Raw genomic sequence first — 13149 nt, 5'->3', positions numbered from 1 at the left:
TGATGGCAGCCTCCTGATGGCTGTGGAAAGTGGAGACCGCCTGTGGGTCTGTCCTCCGCTCCGGAGCCTCGTGTCCAGGAAGAGGGAGCACGAGAGATGCCCTCTCTATGCACTCTGGGCCCAGTGAGCAGGGCGCCTCACGCAGTGGGCGTCCCCTGAGGCGCGGGTGAGGAGCAAGCCCAGCAGAGGTCAGTGCCTGGCCCAGGTGATGCTGCTGGTCCCTGACGATCAGGACTCTCCCACCTGCTCCAAAGACGAAAATACACAGAAGACCTGGCCTCCAGCTCAGTCACCTACCTTGACCTGCTTGCGAGCAGCTGGGGAAACCGAAACCCCCTCTGCTCACCCTCTTTCCCACCTTCCCTTAAGCCTTGCTGTGGCCTTGCTTCCTGGAGCCCAGCAGGATGCGCTTTGGGTAGCTCTGAGACGTGTTCGCCCTGAGCCGAGAGAGCAGGGCCAGCTTCGGGGTCCTGCTCTGATGGGCAGAGGTCCACAGCTTCTCTCTGATCCTCAGGTCCTGATCAGTAAAATGTTGGGGCTGGACAAGGGATGGTGACCCCGCTGGCTCTGCTCCGAATCCACAGTGAGAGGCTCTGTGGATCCCAGGAGCAGCCACTGCTGCGCAGCGGACAGAAGGAGACCCGGGAGGTGGTCCTGGCGCGTCCCCGGCCGCGTTTGCCGACACCGTCATCCTGTTGGGCTTGGCTGGGTGAGCAGACGGGGAAGGACCAGCCACGACTGCTGTGCCTCCAGACCGAGCTCTGGCTGGAACTGGGAGCCGGCTCCTTTTAGCCTCAGCTCTTCCCCTCTGCTCCCGGCTCTGGAGCCGCAGACAAAACAGCTGTGGGCTGTGGCTGATTCCAGGCCATTAAAGATAATGGCCTCCACAGCCTTCAGGAGTTTTCAGCTGAGGTTTAAGGCCCTGTGACTCACCTGCTACAGAGGAGTCAGCCTTCCACCAGGGAAGGCAGGCTCCGCCCTCAGGAGCCTGCAGGCCACCACTGGCCCAAGGGCCCAGGGGGCCAGACCATCGCCCTGGCGGTGGACATCGCACACACGGCCGGTGCCCGGGCTTTGGGAAGCCCACAGGGATCCCTTCTGCTTCCTGATGACAGCAGGCTTCTGGTCTCACGGGCAGATGGTATGAACCAGGAGGAGGACGCTGTGAACCAGGACAGCCCCATGCTGGACGCCCGCGCCCAGGGCCGCAGTCTGAGTAGCCTCTTCTTGAGCTGCTGTCCAGGGTGGCCTCCCTCTTCGCAGAACAGAGGTAATAACAGTACCTGCCTTGAAGGGCTGGCGTGGGCGTGAAATGACCTGCGACGGCGGAGCAGCTCGAGCCGTGAACACAGTCGCCACCATCTCATCAGCAGTGTGACCCCACCAGCATTTTCTCCTGTCCAGCTGACCGTGTTTCTGGAGAAAACACCGGGAAAGTTCCGGAAGAGGGAGTGAGCTGTTCTGACCACAGGGTCAGGGCCGGCTTCAGGAGGTAGCACTCCAAGGGTGCCTAGGGCTGGGAGCCCTGAAGATGTGGGGCAAAGGTGCGGGCCAAGGGCCCTGGGGTTGCAGCTGTACCCGGGACGGGGAGACTCCACCAGGTGAGACTGTTGGTGCAGCTGAAAGGTCACTCCAGGGGTCGGAGCCCACAAGGCGCGGAACGCTGCTCCGTGAGTCGTGGGAAGGCTCCTCCAAGCCTCTGGAAGGATGACAGCCTCTGCTTCCCATTTTAGAAACATCTCTTAGGCCGGTAATAATGCTCAAAATTCTTCAAGCTAGGCTTCAACAGTACGTGAACCTAGAACTTCCAGATCTTCAAGCTGGATTTAGAAAAGGCAGAGGAATCAGAGATTCGTCAACATCTGTTGGATCATAGAGAATGCCAGGGAATTCCAGAAAAACATCTGCTTCACTGACTATGCTAAAGCCTTTTACTGAACAAACTGAAAAATTCTTGAAGAGATGGGAAAACCAGACCAGCTTACCTGCCTCCCGAGAAAGCTGTATGCAGGTCAGGAAGCAACAGAACCAGACGTGGAACAGTGGATGGGTTGGAAATGGGGAAAGGAGTCCGTCAAGGCTGCATATTGTCACCCTGCTTATGTAACTTGTATGCAGAGGACATCCTGCGAAATGCCAGGCTGGATGACGCACACACTGGAATCGAGATTGCTGGGAGAGATATCAATAATATAAAAAATATCAATATCTCAGATACGCAGATGACACCACCCTTATGGCAGAAAGTGAAGAAGAACTAAAGAGCCTCTTGTTGAAAGTGAAAGAGGAGAGTGAAGAAGTTGGCTTAAAACTCAACATTCAGAAAACTAAGATCATGGCATCCGGTCCCATCACTTCATGGCAAATAGAAGGGGGAAAAATGAAACAGTTAGAGGCTTTATTTTCTTGGGCTCCAAAATCACTGTGGATGGTGACTGCAGCCATGAAATGAAAAGATGCGTGCTCCTTGGAAGGAAAGCTATGACCAACCTAGACAGCGTAGTAGAAAGCAGAGACGTCACTGCCGACAAAGGTACGTCGAGTCAGAGCTGTGGTTTTTCCAGCAGTCGTGTATAGATGTGGGAGTTGGACCATAAGGAAGGCTGAGTGCTGGAGAATTGATGCTTTCAAACTGTGATGCTGGAGAAGACTCGTGAGAGTCCTTTGGACTGCAAGGAGATCAAACCAGTCCATCCTAAAGGAAATCAACCTTGAATACTCATTGGAAGGACTAATGCTGAAGCTGAAGCGCCAATACTTTGGCCACCTGATGCGAAGAGCCAACTCAGTGGAAAAGACCCTGATGCTGGGGAAGATTGCAGGCAGGAGGAGAAGGGGACGACAGAGGATGAGATGGTGGGATGGCATCACCGACCCAGTGGACGTGAGTTGGAACAAACGCTGGGAGTTGGTGAAAGACAGGGAGGCCCGGTGTGCTGCAGTTCACGGGGTCGCAGAGAGTTGGATGCGACTTAGTGACTGAGCAACAGCAACAGCTTGGGCAGTGGGCCCCGGACTCGAGGTCAGGCCCTGGTGTGACGCCGGGTCAGCGCAGGGCCCCAGACTCGAGGTCAGGCCCTGGTGTGACGCCGGGTCAGCGCAGGGCCCCAGACTCGAGGTCAGGCCCTGGTGTGGCACTGGGTCAGTGCAGGGCCCAAGTGCGGTCACCAGTAGACCAAGGCCCAGGGCATGGCTCACACCAGGGAGGAGTTTAGGAGTTTATTCCTGGACCATGTCCTCGCCGGCGGGGGGCAGGGGCCAGGTCTCCTCAGCAGGTGGCCCTCCTCCACGTGGTGGCGTGGGGCCTGGGCGTGCCCAGGGCTCTGGCACTTGGCCTCCAGCTGGTGGAAGTGGGGGGAGGCCACGGGGGCAAGCCGGCTGCTTTGTGAGGCCTGCTCTCCTGGTTCTGTGGGGAGGACCAGCCCTGCTGCCACGCCGACCGCGGGGAGCTGGGAACCCCGAGACCCCGGCCTCGCCTCCTTTCACCAAGGACGGCAACGAGGGGCAGAACTCCCTGTGGCCGTGGGGAGGTTCTATCCGGGCCGCTGACACGGCGGCCAGCACTCGTGACCGCGCGGTTGGAGTGTGGCCCATGACGCCGAGCACAGAACCCTCAACATCACGAACGTGTCGCGCGCGTGTACGGCCGACAGAGCTGGTGGCTGCAGCACTGGGCAGTGTGGCTGCAGACAGAGGGGACGGGGCTTGGAGCGGACACAGCGGCCCCCGCCGTGGCCCGGTCACGCTGGGCGTGGTCCGGAACCTTCTCCAGTGCCTGTGTGCCTTCCCTCGGCCATAATGTGGGTGTAACGCGAGCGCTGCCTGCGAGCCCTCTGGAAGGCTCGGAGCTGGCGAGGGCGTCCGGGGACACCGTCAAGCAGGGAGAAACCAGGCCGGCGAGCGTGCGTCCCCCCCGCCTCTCCTGGAAACAGTGCCGCTTGCTCGGCCATCCCCCCGCCTCCCCACCGCTCCTGCAGACCACGCTCTCCACCTGAGGTCCAGCCTGCGCCCACACCTGGACCGGGCCATGACCCATGCAGGCCCACCTGTCTGCCCCTAAGACCTGCCTGTGCCCGCATCTGGCCCGCTCCCCCGCCGCCTGCAGCTCCGTCCACACAGGCCGGCACCTGGGCTGGTGGGACCCACCACATCCGGCCGCAGCCGCTCGGCCCGCTGTCTAGACGGCGCTTCCCGTCCACCTCGCTGCCGCCCACTCCCCCTGGGTGGGCGTCCGTGTGTCTGGGGCTGGCAGCAAATGCCCTCCGCCCCGAGCTGGTTCGTCGGGGGGCAGAGGTCTGGCAGGGGTGTTCCTGGGCAGTCAGGCCAGAGGCAGCGTCCGCGCAGCCCCCGATGAAGCAGGGCTTGGCAGCTACCCAGCTTCTCGAAGCTGCATGGACGTTCAGACGGGAAACCTCAGGCTGCCTCTTTGACGTGTGGTTGGCAGGATTCTTTTAGGCATTTGCACCATTTTTATTCTCCCACGTATTTCTGTAAAAATAGCCTTTTAGTTTACATGCCTTTTACCACGTGTCTTTCCCACGGTCTGTCAGGCCGTTCCTGGCAAAATTCCTGACCAGAGGCTGGCGAGAGGGCTGAGACCACTCAGTCCGGTGAAGTAGCGAGCCCCCAGGGACCTGCCCGGCCTTCTGCCCCAGCAGCCAAGGGCGCCACTCAGGGCGCACTGGTGCCTCTCGAGCCCGGCGCCTCCGGGCCGCCCGTGCGTGTCTCCCGTCGGGCGCACCATCTCCACCTTCCCCTGACTCACGTGTGGAGGCGACAGGTCTGCTGGCCGCGGCTCTGTGCCAGGGCCCTGCTGGGGTTTCGACGAGAAAAGAGCAAAGCTTGTGCCTTCAGGAGCTTGCATTCCAGTTGGGAGAGGATGTCTCTGTCAGGCGTTAGCGTGCTCACGAGGAAAGGCACGCGGGCTGTCTCGTTGTCTCTGCCCCGTGGACGCCCCCAGAGCCCTGATCCGTGGTGTGAAAGACGGTTGCAACTTCTTGCAGACCCCTGTGCCTGTTGCGCTGCGGCCGGGCGTCCACTCAGGGCTGGGGGCCAGGGGCCTGGGTGCTGGCCATCGGCAGCCCCCCGTTGAGGCCGTCGTCCCGCGCAGGGCAGTGGGCCGGCCAGGCTCCCCTCGTGGTGGGGGTGCCTTTCTGGAGGGGGTTGCAGCGCGGGGCTGGGGTGGGCCCGGGGGGCGTCCAGGGCCTCTCCCCTGCCCCGGGAGCTGCAGTGTTAACCTGCCCCTGCTCCCGGGCCCCTCCTAGCCACCACTGTCCCCGAGGCCCAAGACTCTTCTCAGCCCTGGGCCCTTCTGAAGGGCTGGTTCTGCGCATCAGCACAGTATTCCCGCAGACGGATCTGCGGCCAAGCGGGCCCTCCCTTCAGCCAGCTCAGAGCCCAGCGTCCGTTGCCCGGGCCCTGACCCCCGGGAGCTGCCCCCAGTGACCGCCGCCTCCTTTCCAGAGACCTGAACTACAACCAGCTGCACGAGTTCCCCGTGGCCATCCGGACGCTGGGCCGCCTGCAGGAGCTGTAAGCGCCTCTGTGGGGTCCGGGATATCCTCTGTGTCCGCGGGCCCCCATGCCCTCACCTCCCAAGGTCGCGACCCCCTCCCCCAGGCCAGCAGCCACAGGCCTCACTGCTCGGCCCGGAGCGTCTCCAGCTGGGCCGTCAGGGGAGCTGGCCCCTTCTGGCCTGGGAGAGTGAGGCCGGCCCCACCTGGAAGGCCCGGGAGCAGGCCTCACTTGTGCCTTGGGGCCCCTCCTCAGCCCCCACCCCCGGGGGCGACGAGGAGCCCTGCTCGTCTTAATCTCGGATGGGTTGCTCAGCGCCTGCTCTGCAGAGCGCCTGCTGGATGCACGCTGGGGTGAGACAGTTGGAGGTGTGCCCAGGCCCCCGAGGACACAGAGCTCGGGTCAGGACAGGGCGGCTCAGGGCCGGCGTGTAGGTCCAGCTCTGGACTGTCTCCTCAGCGATGACGGTCTGGGTGTCCAGAGGGCACTGCGGGCTGACGGGCCTGAGGTCAGCCTTGGAGGCTGCGTGTGGTCAGGAGGCGATCAGGGAGGGAGAACGAAGGGGAAAGCCCGACAGGAGATGGGCGGGCAGGGGGGCGGCCTGGGGTGGCAGGGGCAGCCTCTGTGGGGAGCAGCCACAGGCAGTGGGCTGGGGTCTGCGTGCAACCGGTTCAGGCGGTGGAGGTTTGTAGCCAGAGCCCGAGCCCCCAGGCCACATAGGGTCTGCCCCGCCGCCGCCTGTGACCTTGCGGGCCGGACTCACACCACCCTCACCTGGTCCAATGCTGGCAGGGGTGCCGGGCGGCAGGCACGGGGCCACGGGGGAGGGTCCCAGGGGAACGGCTGCCTGTCCTCCGGGCCTGGAGCCCCAGACGAGGAACACTGCTCCAGGGAGGGCGTGGGGCTCCGGGGAGCATGCCGGAGCAGCAAGAGCAGCAGCCGGGCGTGTGTGTGTCCGTCTGTCCACGGCGGCCTGAGGACAGGGCTCGCACCTCTGGCCCTCGGGGCTCGGCGCAGCCCTGGCCGAGAAGTGGGTGATCAGACGTGGGAGGAGCAGACTCCTGCGGGGCCTGCACGAACCTGGCAGGCGGGCGCTGGTCGGGGGGAGTTTAGTGACTGATGGTGTCGGGGCAGCTCAGAGAGGACCGTGTGTCCCAGTCCAGCGTTGACTTTGGACGGTTCTTCCTGACGCCAGACACGCCGTTCCTGGCTCCCAGACCCGGCACTCAGTGGGGGCTCCACCCGCCGTTTCTCCTCCTCGGCCACGGGTGTCTCCCCCGGCCCACCCCTCCGTGGCTCTGCTCCCCAGTTCAGGGCCTTGAGACCAAGCCCACGTCCCTTTGGCGCCCGCATCTCCTCTGGGAGCCCCATCTCTTTGCGCTCCTGCACGTGCCTTCCCAGGGACTCTGCAGAGCTCTGCCCTCAGGGGTCCAGGCCTGCTCCTCTCCCCCCTCACCCCCACCCCAGCCCGCTGGCTCTCCTTCCCAAGGGTGGCAGAGCCGGGAGGGGGGTCCCCAGGGTCCCCGGCTACGTCCCTCTAGCCCCAGCCTTCCTGTCTGGCTGCCGGAGGGCGTCCTGTGGTCCCCCTGATGCCTGTGTTGTCCCCCAGGGGCTTCCATAGCAACAACATCAGGGCCATCCCGGAGAAAGCCTTCCTGGGGAACCCTCTGCTGCAGACCATGTGAGCCCTTGCTCCTCTTGGGGGAGAGTGTGGTTGGCTGGTGGGATGGGGGAGCTCCCCACGTGCTGGTCCTGGTCTTCAGGGCGACAGGGCTAGCGGGGGGGAGCGGACACATGCCTCGCCCGCCGGGAGGGCAGTGAAGGTCTCATCTGTCCTGCAGACACTTCTATGACAACCCGATCCAGTTCGTGGGGCGGTCAGCGTTCCGGCACCTGCCTGGGCTGCACACCCTGTGAGTTGGCACCCCCGCCCCGATCCCCCAGTCGGGGTCCTGCTCGTGTGGCCCCGGAGCCTTGGCCCGACCCCCAGACGCCCCATCTGTGGCTCTTCAGAGAGCCTCCTTCAGGATACTGCGTGCACAGCAGCCCGGGGCCACCCCGAGTCTGTGTGTCCCCAGCCTCACCCCGGAGGCCAGCGCTGGGCCCCAGGCCCTCCCGCTTGGGTGCGAGCCCAGGGCTCCTCTGGGTCGGGCAGCGTGCACCCTGCCGGGCTTCTGTCCCTTGCGGGCCGTGTGGCCCCTGGGCGGGGGTGCCCGGTGTGGAGGGTCCCAGCAGTGACCCTTGGGGAGACCCGCTGCCCAGCTCCAGGGAGCAGCCCCCACAGCCAGAACTCCCCCAGAAGCACGCAGGCTGCTGCTCTGAAACGGGGTGGGTCCCACGGGCCTCACCTGGGCCAGGCTGGACGGAGCTGACCTGGCCTCCTGGGCGTCTGCCTCCCCCGAGGCCGGAAGGTCTGGGGTTGCTGGTGGTGCGTCGGGGGCCCCCGGATGCTGACCTTGCCCTCCAGTCAGTGGTGGTGGGTCGGGGGGCCCCCGGATGCTGACCTTGCCCTCCGGTCAGTGGTGCTCTGCCCCCAGTTCACTGAACGGCGCCACGGACATCCAGGAGTTCCCAGACCTCAGAGGTACCACCAGCCTGGAGACCCTGTGAGTGGACGCCCCCCACCACACCCCTGGACCCTAGAGCCCCCAGACTAGGCTCCCCAAGGTCTGGCCATCTGCTCCAGCCTGGCCAGGGGCCCACATCGCTCCCACTGGGAGCAGGGCAGGCAGCTTTGGGGGAGGGGGCCGCTCCCATCCTGGGGTTTCTCACAGTCCCTAACCCACCGAGGAGTGCAGAGGACCCCCAAGGGGTGGAGGGCTGTGACGCCCGCCTCCTTGGCCCCCTGGCTCCCAACTAATGTCCTGAAATGTCAGGGTGTGGGGGGTCCTCAGAGCTAGGCAGGTCCCCCAGTCACTGTGAGAGAGGGGCTGAGCAGTCAGGGGACCCCAGAGCCAGAAGCTCCCCTGAAGGACGGCGTGCTCCCCGAGGATGCCCTTGGCTCAGGTCTTCTCGGGACAGCGGTGCCCAGCCTGCCGGCCCCCACCCCGCTCCCCAAGTCTCCCCGCTGGCTCTCCGGGCATAGGGGCACGGGCGTGGGGCTGGGGTCCCTGGCCCCACATGGGCTGGGTTTCCATGCACGCCTGCCCGTGGCCCCGCGCGGGCTGCAGAGTCCAGCCCCTGTGTGGTGGGGACATGGCGGGGGTATGGCTGCAGGACCGCTGCCCGGCTGTGCCTCCCCGCCCCCTCCCCCGAGGCGCCCCCACCCTGGGCCCCAACTCCTGAGCTCCAGAAAGCAGCGGGCCCAAGTGGAGGCGGCGTGGTGCAAGCCTGTAGTCCTTGCAGGACGCTGACCGGTGCAGGGCTCCAGCGGCTGCCCCCGGGGATGTGCCAGCAGCTGCCCCGGCTCCGTGTCCTGTGAGTGCCTCCCTGCCGTCCCCGCAGCCATGACCCGGCCTGGCCCCTCCGGCCTCTGCCCCTGGGGTACTCTCTGCTCTTCCTGGGGGGTGGGGGAGCTCGGGCTGAGAGAGCTGCCCAGGAGTGACCAGGCCACCTCTCCTGGTTCCGGCAGAAGCCCTGGTGGTCACGGTCAGACCAGGGCTGAGGCCCAGCTCCGCCACTTCCCGCCGGGCAAGGCCTGGCTCCCCTTCAGTGGTCCTGACCTCACGCTCGTCGTTAGGACGTTTTGGAGGGTGGGAGGCACCGGCAGGTGGTAGGTCCCTCCGGGGTGGTTCTAGTGTTTCCCGAGTCCATGAAAAGTGCGTCCTTCCGGGACCGCGGAGGTGCTTCAATGTGCAGTCATGGGCAGGGGGTCCCGCTGGGCCTGCGCGCCCACCGCCGCCCCTGGCTCGAGACGGGGTCCAGCGGGGTCCACCACCAACAGGTGGTGCGTCCTTGGGGGTCCCATCCCCTCCTATGCCTCAGCGGGATGAGGGTTGCCAAGGGATCCCCAAGGGCGTCAGCTCCGCGCCTGAGCCTCGGCCAGCTGGCACGGCAGCACTCGGGCCTTGCTGGCTGCCTCAGCGCCCTCTCAGCTCCTGCGCCCCAACCCCGGGCCCTGCCGGCGTCCCCTAGGCCTCCTGTGGATGAAGCGGCCCTCGCCGCCCCTACAGTGAGGAGGGGAGTCCCGAAGGACGCGGGTGCGGTGAGGAGCCTGCCCAGCCGTGTCCCTGGCGGCCGGCTCCCCTCACCACCCCTGCCTGTCCCCAGGGAGCTGTCTCACAACCGGATCGAGCGGCTGCCCAGCCTGCGCGGGTGTCAGAAGCTGGAGGAGATGTGAGTCTGAGGCAGGGCCCGAAGGTGGGGCTGGCAGGCATGCTGGCCTTCTGCCCCGGGCTGGGGACTCAGCGGGCCGGGACAGGCAGGACTTGTGGGTGATGGCCCCGGAGCTGGGGCCCAAACGTGCCTCAGGGCACTCCTCGGGGGTCGGACAGCATGAAATGTGGCAGTGATCAGGGCTGGACAGGGAGCAGCTGCGGGCCTGCAGGGGCCCCAGGCTCTCGTTTTCCACAAACGCACACTCACACACGCACACACTCGTGTCCAGGAGGGAACCTGGGCTGCAGGATCCACGAGGACAGAACCCCATCACAGGCTCTCCGAGCTCCTGTTTCCCCAGTGTGGGGCCCACAGACCGCCGTGTCTGTGCCCTGGGGCCGGGCAGGGCGAGTCCTGCTGTCCCGAGGCCCAGGGTCCACCTCCCACTCAGACACCAGTCTGCTGGGCTCTGCTGCTGGAAGAGGGTCTGGAGGGCCCTCAGGATGAAGTTGGTAGGGCTGGGAGCCAGGCCCCAGGCAACCCTGGAAACTCACTCCCTTGGAGCCACAGGGATGGTTTGTAGCTTTAGTTTTCTGACCGACTGTTACCTAAGGCAGCCGGGGCCCCCATGCTCCCTTAATCCTGGTGACTTCTGCCAGCTGGGTCCTTCCGTTTTCCCAGTGTGCGGGGTGGGGGCAGGAAGCCCTCAGCCCTGGGCTCAGCAGGCCTCTTGCTGCCCTAGCGGCCTCCAGCACAACCGCATCTGGGAAGTCAGAGCCGACACCTTCCGTGAGCTCACCTTCCTGCGATCCCTGTGAGTAGGTGGCCCGCCCCCCCCCGCGACCTCTGTGAGTAGGGGACCCGCCTCCCTGTGATCGCTCTGAGTAGGGCGCTCCCTGCACGCCTGCACCCTGTGAGCACCCCAGGGCCTCCCTGCACCCCCGCATCCCAGGGCAAGAATGACGGGTCCCCCGCGTGTGTGCTCCCTCTCATCACGTCCTCTCTCCCACAGGGACCTGAGCTGGAACACCATCCGATCCATCCACCCTGAGGCCTTCGCGACCCTGCGCTCCCTGGTCAAGCTGTGAGTGCGGCTCTCCTCCTGGGTGCTGCCCGCGGTGGGGAAGGCCCAGCCCAGGGGGGTCGCCTGTGGGTATGGGACGCACACTGGGGGGCCTGGCTCTGACCTAAGGAGCCCCCTCTGTGAGCCCTGCAGGTCACATGCTGCCTCGGGCCCCAGGCGGGGGGGCGCAGAACGTGGGGGTTGGGGCTGCAGAGTGGGGGTCCCCCAAAGAGCCGGGATGTGCGTCAGCGCGGGAGGGATACTGGGGGCCTCCACTGCGTCCTCAGGCATGTCCGCCAGCGACCCTGCAGCCCTGCCCCTCGCCGCATGGGCACGCCCAGGTCGGGGGCCTCACTCACGGGGCCGGGACTCAGGGTCCCCAGTGCTCATGGCCCCGCGCTCTGGGCCCCAGGCCACACTCCCAGCCGGCTTCCCGCCCGTCTGTTCAGCAGCACCCTGGTCAGTGGGGGGCGGTATCTTCATCCCCCTGCTTAGTGGGGTGGGGGGCGGTATCTGCACCCACCTGGGCCGTGGCGGGGCGGTATCTTCATCCCCCTGCTTAGTGGGGTGGGCGGGGCGTGGTATCTTCATCCCCCTGCTTAGTGGGGTGGGGGGCGGTATCTGCACCCGCCTGGGCAGTGGGGGGCGGTATCTTCATCCCCCTGCTTAGTGGGGTGGGGGGCGGTATCTGCACCCGCCTGGGTCGTGGGGGGTGGTATCTTCATCCCCCTGCTTAGTGGGGTGGGGGGCGGTATCTGCACCCGCCTGGGCAGTGGCGGGGCGTGGTATCTTCATCCCCCTGCTTAGTGGGGTAGGGGGCGGTATCTGTACCCGCCTGGGCAGTGGGGGGGCGGTATCTTCATCCCCCTGCTTAGTGGGGTGGGCGGGGCGTGGTATCTTCATCCCCCTGCTTAGTGGGGTGGGGGGCGGTATCTGCACCCGCCTGGGCAGTGGGGGGCATGGTATCTTCATCCCCCCGTCAGTGTGGGGCGGCATCTTCATCTGAAAGGTGAGGCTGCTCAGGCTCCGGCAGACGCGACCCCCTGGCTTCACGGGGACAGTGACGGGCCAGGTTTCCTGCTGGCCAGCCCAGGCCGGTCTCCATGCCGCACGGCCTGTGGCCGCGCTGTCTGGAGTGGACGTCTGGCTTCCTCTGATGTTTCTCTGGGGGAGCCGTGGGCATCCTCGCCTCTGGCTCCCAAGCTGACCCTGAAACACAGCGGGTGGCCGAAGGCCTGGGTGTGGCCAGTCAGTCCACCCTGTTCCCAGCTCTGGCCCCTGGGTCCTTGGGGTGCAGGGGCGAGGCCAGCACAGCAGGGGACCCCCTGGGGAGGGGTCGGGGCTCCCATGGGACACAGTGGGGCCCGCAGGTGTGGTGCCCGGGGGGGATGGCGGGGCGCCCCTCCGGCAGCCCCGCAGGTAGGCGGCCCCAGGCGAGCGCCCTTGCCGCCCCGCCACCTCTGCCCGGCGTCTGTGGCCTCTCTGCCTGGGCACCTGTCCATGCCGCAGCACAGCCCGCCCCAGCCTCCCGCTGACTGGAAACTGGTCATGTCCGCTGTCCAGGGACCTGACGGACAACCAGCTGAGCGCGCTGCCCCTGGCCGGGCTGGGGGGCCTGGTGCACCTGAAGCTCCGAGGGAACAGCGCCCTGTCCCAGGCCTTCCCCAAGGACAGCTTCCCCAGACTGAGGTGAGGCTGCCCGGCCCCAGGGCGGGGGCACCCCGGGCCTCTCCCCAGGAGCAGCCTGCAGGCCCCAAGTCTGGCCCAGACCGAGCCCGTGGCTAGCATCCCCACCCCAGCCCCAGCCCTGGGGGACCCTGGCGAGGATAGACGCAAGACGAGGGGAAGGTGCCCGGCCTGGCTGGGCCGTGTCGGGGGCCGGGAGAGGAGGCGGGAGGGGCCGCCGGGCCGTGGGAAGGGGCCGGGAGGCTGCCCGTGGGGCCCTGGCGGGTGGAGGGCAGGCGCGGGCAGAGTCCTGGTCTGGCTCAGGCGTCGGTCTCCCCGCCCCAGGACCCTGGAGGTGCCCTACGCCTACCAGTGCTGCGCCTACAGCGGCTGCCCCGGCTTCTTTGCAGCCTCGGGGCCGCGGGGGCTCCAGCACCCTCCCCCCGACGCCCAGGACCCTCCCAGGCGGACACTGGCCGACCAGGCCGAGAGCCGCTGTGAGTGACCCGCCCCGGGACACAGGCGACGGGGAGGGGGTCTGGGAGGGGGTGGGTGGCCCCGCAGGGAGCGGCAGGGCTCCAGGACCCGGGGCAGGGGGAACCGCCTCTGTCCGGCCCGTCTCCAAGGCCTGGGGAGGGGTCCGTGAGCCC

At 66.3% G+C, this 13149-nt stretch overlaps 1 protein-coding gene across 2 annotated transcripts in view; it reads left to right on the top strand.

Moving 5' to 3' along the window:
- Positions 1-13149, top strand: part of LGR6 (leucine rich repeat containing G protein-coupled receptor 6) — a 68429-nt gene that overhangs the window by 49018 nt on the left and 6262 nt on the right. Inside the window, exons 6-15 of one of the 2 annotated variants that reach the window (XM_069545046.1) lie at positions 5464-5532; positions 7124-7195; positions 7356-7427; positions 8052-8120; positions 8860-8931; positions 9724-9789; positions 10514-10585; positions 10784-10855; positions 12398-12523; positions 12845-12996. In XM_069545046.1, coding sequence (XP_069401147.1) covers positions 5464-5532; positions 7124-7195; positions 7356-7427; positions 8052-8120; positions 8860-8931; positions 9724-9789; positions 10514-10585; positions 10784-10855; positions 12398-12523; positions 12845-12996 — 842 coding nt within the window. The remainder of the gene's footprint in view (positions 1-5463; positions 5533-7123; positions 7196-7355; positions 7428-8051; positions 8121-8859; positions 8932-9723; positions 9790-10513; positions 10586-10783; positions 10856-12397; positions 12524-12844; positions 12997-13149) is intronic. The other variant, XM_069545048.1, reaches the window with a different exon arrangement.

Source organism: Ovis canadensis, chromosome 12, assembly GCF_042477335.2.
Source record: "Ovis canadensis isolate MfBH-ARS-UI-01 breed Bighorn chromosome 12, ARS-UI_OviCan_v2, whole genome shotgun sequence".
NCBI lineage: Eukaryota > Metazoa > Chordata > Mammalia > Artiodactyla > Bovidae > Ovis > Ovis canadensis.
Note: the sequence above shows the minus strand (reverse complement) of the source record. Positions and strands in the feature narration are given on the sequence as shown.